The 9,707-nt window shown below is 43.6% G+C and overlaps 1 protein-coding gene across 1 annotated transcript; it reads right to left on the minus strand.

The window, feature by feature from the left end:
• Positions 1 to 5,996: 5,996 nt before the first annotated feature.
• LOC121971251 (phenylalanine ammonia-lyase-like) lies at positions 5,997 to 8,828 on the minus strand. The gene is made up of 2 exons (XM_042522421.1): positions 8,313 to 8,828; positions 5,997 to 7,889 (listed from the first exon to the last, which is right to left on the minus strand). Exons 1-2 carry the CDS (start codon positions 8,720 to 8,722, stop codon positions 6,140 to 6,142), a joined length of 2,160 nt encoding a protein of 719 aa, XP_042378355.1. The 5' UTR covers positions 8,723 to 8,828; the 3' UTR covers positions 5,997 to 6,139.
• Positions 8,829 to 9,707: the final 879 nt, after the last annotated feature.

Here is a 9,707-nt window from a genome sequence, read left to right on the forward strand (position 1 = left end):
TGTCTTATGATCTAATAAGTTTGATTGAGCTCGTAGGAAAGTTCTAAGTTGCCTTAGGCAAAAGTCCTAGTGGATTCTAGGCAGGTGGAAAATCCTAGGGGGTGGTAACCCTAGGTTTTAGGGGGTGGTAACTCTAGGGAGGAAAAGTCCTAGCTGAGATTAGGCAGGTAAAAAATCCTAGGGGGAGGCAACCCTAGGTTCTAGGGGGTGGTAATCCTAGACGGAAAGTCTTGGCGGGTCGAGGGCTTCAAGCAAAAATCCTAGAGTCGAGGACTCTAGGTGGAAAGTCCTGGTGTCGTGAACCGGGTGGAAGACTGGATGGGTCGTGGAGCGAACGTCCAGCAGAAAGTCCTGGAGCCTCGGGCATTGAGCAAAAGTCCAGTCGGTCTGGAGGACCGGTTTGACAATAGGTAAACTCTCCTGAGTGGAGTAGGTGAGGGCGCGTTCCCCGGTGAGGGAACAGTAGACATCGGTTCGACCTAGAGTTTCCGGATGGAAATCCGAAGTCAGAACCAGATAGTCCGGTGACTGTCAAATATTTATCTTAATCTTATTTTATTATGTTAAACTCTGTTTTACAGGATATGTTTTATATTTTGGACTAACACATCTTGCAGGGAGTGAAAAAGCCTTAAAGCCTCGGATGAACAGTACCCGAGGCACCCTCTATGGAGCTTGGAGGCGCCTCGGGTACAATGCTTGAAGACTCCACGCAATAGAGCAGGAGGCGCCCTCCATGGAGCTAGAGGCGCCCTGGACGCTGGGTGGAGGGCGCCCTCCATAGGCTTGGAGGCCCCCTCGGGCGGATAGGCTGCGGGCGAAGCGGGGCTTATCCACGTTACGGATCCAGCGGGCTCTGAGGGCTCCCTCCGTGTTGTTGGAGGCACCCTCAACAGGCTATATAAGCCTGTCTCAAGCAGCAGCAAAGAAACAACTCGTAATCACAATCCGTCTTCCGTGTGCTGCTCAGAGAACGATCCGATAAAGCTGCAACTCGACTCCGACGACTAGAAGCTTCAAGTTACTAATTCCTTGTTTGTCGGTATAAGTTTTTTATTTATATTGTACTTCAAATTGTAACTTCCGAATTGATAGTGATTGCCCGAAGTAAATGCTCAACGTGCGTGGGCCTTGGAGTAGGAGTTGCCACAAGCTCCAAACCAAGTAAAACCCTTGGTGTTAGCGACTATTTTTCGTTTACTTCTATTCCGCTGCATATTTCTGAAACAAACGTGAAAATCACGAGCGCTATTCATGCCCCCCTAGCGCTTTCGATTCAACACAATCTCCATATGTTATTAAATATCAAAATTCAAACATCAAGATTAAAACTTGAGTCAACTCAAGCTAAGTTAACCAGGTCAACTTTGACTCAGGAGAAATTGCACCAACAACTACATGATAAGTATCTTCCCACTTAGGACTTAATTTTCCTCCGGGGGCATCTGGTTGCACTTTCTGCAAGATGAGTTCTCCCACTTGAAATGTGTTGGTTGCTACTCGGAAAACCTATAGGTTCCACTGTACAAAAATTTTGTACAAAGGTCTGAACCTTTTCCTAGCTACCATGTGTTCTTTTAAATTAAATTTTGGATCGCCTGCGGAACTTAACACGTTTGATCCAAAACTTAATCTATTTGTTCTTTTAGGTTTTGACTTGGATCTCCTGCGGAACTTAACACGTTCGATCCAAGTCTCCTTAAGTTATTAATTCCATTAAATATTAATTTCCATAATTGGTTCCCAGTACTGACGTAGTGAGGCACATGGCCTTCTTGGATATGGGAGCAACCACCACCGACTAGAAAAAACCTTTTATAGAAAGCTAATATTTAATTTCCTAAAATAACTTTAGGTTAACCAAAGAGAACAATCAAATCACAAGGAAAAGAAAGAAACAAAAGAACACAACTTCGAAAAACATATTCGAAATACTAGAACGTAAGCCTCTTGTATTTGGTATTATTTCCATAAATAACTAGCATGATGCGGAAATAAAAATTACTAGTTATACCTTGTAGAAAAACCTCTTGATCTTCTACCGTATTCCTCTTCTAACCTCGGACGTTGTGTGGGCAACGATCTACCGAGATGAGAAACCACCAACCACCTTCTTCTCCTCCAAGCAAGGTTCGACCACAAAAGGAAAACTTCACCAAGGAGAAAAACCAAAATACTAACCAAGCTCCAAGAGATCCTAGCTTTCTCTCCTTCTTCTTCTTCTTCTCCAAGTAGTATCCGGCCACCACAAGAGCTCCAAGGAAGGGAGAGAGGTTCGGCCACCACAAGAGGAAGAGAGGGAGAGGATGGCCGGCCACACCAAGGAACAAAAGAGGGAGAGAAAATAATAGAGGTTGTGTCTCATGAAGGTACCCTCACCCCTTCTTTTATATTCCTTGGCCTAGGCAAATTAGGAAATTTAATTACAATAAAATTTCCTCAATTTCCTTGACATGATTTAATTTAGAAAAATAAAATAAAATTTCCAAATCAAACTTCAATGGCCGGCCACATCATTGGAGAGCAAATTGGACAAGTTTTAATCAACAATTAAAACTTCCTAATTTGTTTCCGGAAATTTAAAAAAAAAAATTCTCTTTAAAATCTCTTCATGATTGATAAAAGGAAATTTCTATAATTTTAATTTTATCAACATGTGAATAATTTTTAAAGAGAAAATAAAACATCTCTCCAATCTACAAATAAGGAAAGAGATCTAATCTCTTTCTTTAATCTTTTATAGATCTTTTACAAGAGAGATATTTTAATTTTAATTCTCTTTAAATTATATCTTCCACATAATAATAAAAATTAAAATTAAAATCCCTTTTTAATTTAATTTGGCCGGCCCCCACTAGCTTGGGTTCAAGCTAGCGCCGGCCACCCAATAATATACCTAGGCCGGCCCTAGCTTGGCCGGCCCCTATTGGGTGGGTATAGAAGGTGGGTATAGGTGGGTATAGAACTCTATAAATAAGAGGCTACGATAGGGACCGAGAGGAGGAATTGGTTTTGGTCTCCCGATAAAATTAAGCATCCCGTGTTCGCCCCGAACACACAACTTAATTTTATCAATGATAATTCATTCCACTAGAGAACTATCATTGAACTACCGCACCAATCCCAAATTACATTTTTGGGCTCCTTCTTATTATGAGTGTGTTAGTCTCCCTGTGTTTAAGATATCGAATGTCCACTAATTAAGTGAGTTACTGACAACTCATTTAATTAATATCTAAGTCCAAGAGTAGTACCACTCAACCTTATCGTCATATCGGACTAAGTCCACCTGCAGGGTTTAACATGACAATCCTTATGAGCTCCTCTTGGGGACATTATCAACCTAGTATCTCTAGGACACAGTTTCCTTCTATAATCAACAACACACACTATAAGTGATACCATTTCCCAACTTATCGGGCTTATTGATTCATCGAACTAAACCTCACCCATTGATAAATTAAAGAAATAAATATCAAATATATGTGCTTGTTATTATATTAGGATTAAGAGCACACACTTCCATAATAACCGAGGTCTTTGTTTCTTTATAAAGTCAGTATAAAAGAAACGACCTCAAATGGTCCTACTCAATACACTCTGAGTGTACTAGTGTAATTATACAGTCAAGATAAACTGATACCTAATTACACTACGACCTCCTAATGGTTTGTTCCTTTCCATTTTGGTCGTGAGCTACTGTTTATAATTTATAAGGTACTGATAATATCATCTTCTGTATGTGACACCACATACTATATTATCTACAATATAAATTAATTGAACAACTACAACTAAATGTAGAAAATTTAACCAAATGTGATTCTTTATTCATAATGAATGTTTACAAAGCTTAGGCTTTCAGTATACACTCCAACAAAATGAACGAGGAAAGACTCGTTTGTTATACTCTCATCAGACTTGTGAATGATATTTCTTAGTTTAGGAGAAAACTTGCATTCTCTTTTCTTTTATCAATAGGGTGAGTATTTGGTTAATTCGGTATATAAATTAACCGAATTAACTCAAAATTGATTTAATGTTAGCTAATCGAATCGAATCAAAATTTTGCTAAAATCAGATTAACCAAATTAAATTAAAAATAGATTATATCAATTAATATAGAATTAACCAAATTTGTTTAAAAAAATAATAAAAAAAATTATACAAAATTAATACCAAATTAACTGAATTAAGTGAATACTCACCTAAATATCATGCCCAACTTTTCATGTCGAGCTACCTCATTACTTTCGCGAGTGTCGACCATAATCGAACTATTTCCATACCAATCTCCGGGGGAGGACAACCTTGGCCCTGTATACCAAACTGAAAGGAGTGATGTCTATTTCTCGACGAGACATTGTTCGAAAGAATCATAAAATTCTTGAAAGCTCTTCCACCTAGGTTCTCTTATATGCTCCTCCAACTTAGTTTTCAAACTTTGAACCAGCTCCTTATTATTATTGATATCGGTTTGCCCATTGTTCTTAGAATAGACTATTGATATTAATCGTCGCTTAATACTCAGTGATGTGGCTTAGTGGTTGAGCCTCTACCTACTTAGATATATAATCAATGATTAATATTAAGAACTTCTTTTGTCACATTTTACACGCGAAAAAAGTCCGACTAAAAAAATACATTCTCCATGATCGAAAGGTCAAATGACTACTGATGACCTCATCAACTTAGCTTGTTGAGTATACCACATGTGGTGTCATTGACTGCTTTCGTAGGCCTTCGCTAGATGCATCATGTCTTTCCTTTAAGTGAGCAAAAAAAATACTCCGTCAATAATGTTTTACGAGCCAAAGAGTGACTTCCAATGTGTCTCTCACAAGCTCCTTCATGTATTTCTTATAAGATGTAGTTATCTTCTTCCTCACCTAAGCATCGTAAGAGTGGACCCGTGCTAGCTCATTTGTAGAGGGCTCCATCAATAAGGCAAAACTACGTGGCTCTTTATTTAAGTTGTTGTGCTCGTATGGGATCCTCTAGAGACAAACTAAAAACTCAGTCCTCTAATCACTTATAATAGGTTCTAGATTGGTCAGCAGTTGAGGCAATAACAAAATCTGAGATATCACCTCCCGGAAAGTCCATTTACCTAGGAACTAGCTAATTTAGTCAACTTATCTACTTTTGTATTCGTAATGGCTCACGACACCTGGCGTGTCGATAACTTTTTCGGTCCGGACGCTTGGACCAATTCCGAACACTCGGACCGAGTTAAACCAGCTCCACGGAGCCGCTGAAACAAAGCTTCTCTGGGCTATCCCAGGGGGTCCGAGCGTCTGAACCAAGTCCGGACGCCTAGATCGAAAAGTCAACCTGGTGTTGACTTTTTGGTCTCGATCTTCTACTCTGGTTCCACTTGTATTGGTCCGGATTTTTTGTTCCGGTTTCACTCGCTTAGGTGATTTCGGTCATCCGGAATAGGACTCACCCAAATCTAACTTCTAGCCTTCTCGAGCAAACTTTCGCTTCAACTTCTCATCCCTCGGAGAACGTCACGCGCCTCCTTCTCGTCCGCTTGCATACTCTTTCACATCACCTCATATCTCAGACGCGTCGAGCCCCGTTGGTTCTCTCCCGTGTCATCCTTCTCACTAACTACGTCTTTTGCTCGACTTCTTGTGCTTATAAATTTATACACATTTAGATAGACAGGTTAAATACTAATAAGATCTAATCTCAATGATCATATTAAAATTATCTTGAGATACTAAAGATACATTAATTTGGCTTATTCATGTAGCTTATTCAGTGTGATACCTAGTTAGCAAATCAATAAAAGAAACACAGCAAGAAAGAGATCTGGTCCACGTTACAGAGTCTAGGCAGAAGCCCACAACTAATGACAAAATGACATAATTAGGCAACAAGCTGAAATCATCATTCATTTGAAGTTTAATGCAGAAAAAATAAATTATTATTTCATGAGGGAGTAAGGGGAATATGATATAAGCTTGAAGAAAAGTTGGAAGAAACAGTTTGTAACTTTGTATCAGATTATGGTTTGCTCTGGAAAATGACGAGATTATTACAGATATAAGTAAACATACAATAATCTGCTTGATTCTGATTTAATTAACAAAATGGCATACTTTTACTTTCTTTGTTTGTTGCTGTTGGTTTAGCAAATGGGAATGGGTGCGCCATTCCACTCCTTCAAGCAATCGAGCAAGGGATCGACTAGCAGCCCCGCGTTGATGGCCGTGAACACCTTCTCGAACTCCTCCCCTGGCGACCGCGCCTTCTCGCCGGTCAGGTACGCCGCCCCGAGCTCCTCCCTCACCAGCCGGTACAGCGGGTACGACCTACACTCCTTGATCCGGTTGCCGATCGCCGCGCTGCCGTTCTCCACGGCGGCCCGCGCAGCTTCCACCTCCTTCGGCACCACCGCCTTGAGCTCTTCCTCGAAATCCGCGATCTTGTGGAAGATGGACGCGGAGGCGTCCTTCTCCTTGTCTCCATGGCCCAGGGCGTGCTCCACCAGCACCATCCGCAGCTTCGGCATCAGCAAGTAGGTGGAGCTGCAGGGGTCGTCGGCGTAGCTCAACACGTGCTCCCGGTCGACCACGGTGAGGAGGTCATTCTCGCAGAAGCGCGCCGGGTGGAGCTCGCCGTTGGCGCTGGTGGTGAGCGCGCGCTTGGCGGCGAGACTCACCGCCGTCTTCACCGCGTGCTTGAGGTTCTCCTCCAGGTGGCGCAGATCGATGGCCTGGCAGAGGGCGACCAGGAAGGTGGCCGACATGAGCTTGAGGATGTCGACGGCCTCCGCCGTCTTCCTGGCGGAGATCAGCCCCAGCGAGTTCACGTCCTGGTTGTGCTGCTCCGCGCTCTGGACGTGGGTAGTCACCGGATTGCCCAGAAACTGGAGCTCGGAGCAATAGGCGGCCATCGCGATTTCCGCCCCCTTAAAGCCGTAATCGAGGCTAGGGTTCCGGCCGCCAGAGAGATTAGACGGCAATCCATTGTTGTAGAAATCGTTGACGAGCTCGGAGAATTGGGCGAACATGAGCTTGCCGATGGATGCGATTGCGAGGCGGGAATTGTCCATGGAGACGCCGATGGGCGTCCCTTGGAAGTTGCCGCCGTGGAGTGCCTTGTTCCGGGCCACGTCGATGAGGGGATTATCGTTGACGGAGTTGATCTCGCGCTCGATCGATTTGGTGGCGGCGCGGAGGACCTCGATTTGGGGGCCGAGCCACTGGGGCGACGTGCGGAGCGCGTAGCGGTCCTGCTTCGGCTTTTGCAATGGATCCTGCTCGTGGAGCTTCTCGGCGAGCTTGACGTAGGCGCTGCCGTCAAGGACGTGCTCCATGATGGCGGCCGCCTCGATCTGACCCGGGTGGTGCTTCAGCTTGTGGGTAACGTGGTCGGTGAACTCCGGCTTGCCCTGCATCACTTCGGCGAACACAGCGGAGAGGACCTCCGCTAGGAGGGCGAGGAGGTTGGCATCGTATAGGACGAGGGAAGCGAGGCCAGACCCGACGGCGGTGCTGTTGACGAGTGCGAAGCCCTCTTTAGGTCGCAGATCGAAGAAGCCGTGCGGGATGCCGGCGCGGCGGAAAGCCTCTGCCGCATCGATCAGTTCGCCGCCAGGAGCCACAGCCCGGGCGTTGGGGCGCCCGGTGAGGAGTCCGGCAATGTAGGAGAGTGGGACCAGGTCACCGGAGGCGGTGATGGTGCCGCGCAGGGGGAGGCAAGGGGTGACGCCGGAGTTGAGGAAGCTGGTCATGGCCTCTAGAATCTCGAAGCGGATGCCGGAGTAGCCCTGGAGGAGAGTGTTAATGCGGACGAGCATGGCGGCCCGGGAAGCCGGCAACGGCAGCGTATGGCCGGAATCCTTTCCGGAGCCGAATATTCCAGCATTGAGGAATCTGCAATCACCAACATGAATCTTTGAGTTGAAACACAATCCAAGATTCTGTTCAAACATCACAATTACCTTCTGTTTATGTTTAAAAAAACATGATTATTAATAATTTCTTTATTTTATTGTAATAAAAGATAATTACATATTTATCTTACGGTCTGTCCGCAACGGAGTCAATTTATAACCGTCAAATAATGGATGGAAAAATCATTTCGTTTTTATTTGCGGAGAGTCGGTGGGCATGGGCAACATCCACAAGTTGGTATTTTAGTTGATTAAACTAATCAATTTTTTTATATAAAAAATTAACTTGCTCACGTAATTACAACTCATCCACCCAAAAAAACCAAGAGTCTTTTTTTTTATTTTAAAAAAATATTTTATTTAGTAAAAAATAAATAAATGGAAATTAGTATAGAAACAATACCTGATAAGTTCCTTCTGCAGTGCGCCGCCCTCCTTGGTTCTACGGTGAGAGGTGGCGCCGAATCCGGTGGTGACGCCGTAGCTGTCCGTGCCCTTCGTTATGCTGTCCATCACCCACTGGCTGCTGGCGCACACGCCTTTGCGCACCGCCTCCGACAGCTCCACCCTCACCTCCCCTGCCGCGGCCACCGCAGCCACCTGCGCGACCTTGAGCGTCGCGCCCTCCAGCAGCACCAGCGGCCGCCGGAACTCCTCCACCATCCGCTTCACCTCATCGAGGTGGCTCCCCGAGAGCCCCTCCGCGGCCACGCCCCAGTTCAGGGGGTCGCCGCCGCTCTTGATGCAGAGGCCGTCGCCTTTGCCTTTACCGGCAGAAGCTGCGTTTGCGTATGCTCCGTTCACGACCTCCATCGCGTTAATGATCGGAAGAAGAAGAAGAAGCAGCAGCAGCAGCAGAGGAAGACAGAGAGGTAGGCTTTCTCTCTTTCTCCTGCTGCCTGCCAAAGAAGGCGAAGGCTTTAAATAGGGAAGCCGGGGAGGTGAGTTGGTGGGCACTGCCCTTCAGTGAGATCTACGGCCAGATTTTAGCCTCCATGGGTAGGTGGAAGGAAATAATATGTAAGAGAAATATAAATTTCCAAATATCATATATTGCAAAATTATCTATGAGAAATACAAGTTTTTTTTTTTTTTTTTTTTTTGTTATTTGGACCTAATCAAGCTCTCTAGATTATGATTATGAGTTTAATTTTATTGGTAAAATGGATTAGTAAGTTGATGGTAAACAGGACTTGTTCGTCCATTTTGACAATGGGACCAATTACGTATGGTATAGTTGAACAATCCACGGAACCAGTCAATTTACTCACCATCATGAATAGGTATGTAGGTAGGGTTGGAAGTAAATTAAATCGAGTAGAATAATATCAAAATATTGATATTTGAATTCGAAACTCAAAATATTTTTATCGGCTTAGTTAAAAATTGATCCTATCTATAAATACAAATCTATCGTATGGTCATCAACACGATTACGCTCAATTCTGTTAGGCGGTTCCCTTATCATCGTCCACTTTTACAACTACCAATCGAAAAACGATAATAATTTTACCATTTAGATTTTCCAATTTTGAGGAATTTAAGTTTTTTTAATTGAAATCAAATCAAATAAAAAATAGTTTGTTTTCATTTGTGGCACGGCTCTGCTGCACGTGGTCTGAATAATCTGACAGGCTCGAGTTCTTTACTCAGTTTTTCCATATAATTTAATATTTTTTAATGTTGCCGTCTAGTTCTTAGACTTAAAAGTAAAAAGAAAAAAATACACTCCTTATTTCTCCTTATTTTTAAAATATCAAAATGACGTCTATTTTATTTTTTTTATAATTACTCAACT

The sequence above is a fragment of the Zingiber officinale genome, chromosome 4A (genome assembly GCF_018446385.1).
Source record: "Zingiber officinale cultivar Zhangliang chromosome 4A, Zo_v1.1, whole genome shotgun sequence".
In the NCBI taxonomy this organism is placed as follows: Eukaryota; Viridiplantae; Streptophyta; class Magnoliopsida; order Zingiberales; family Zingiberaceae; genus Zingiber; species Zingiber officinale.

Excerpts from the sequence above, each read along its gene's own strand:
- LOC121971251 (XM_042522421.1), bottom strand. The coding sequence starts at position 8,722 with ATGGAGGTCGTGAACGGAGCATACGCAAACGCAGCTTCTGCCGGTAAA. Across the intron at positions 7,890-8,312 it reads CTGCAGAAGGAACTTATCAG|ATTCCTCAATGCTGGAATAT; the intron begins GTATTGTTTCTA and ends TGGTGATTGCAG.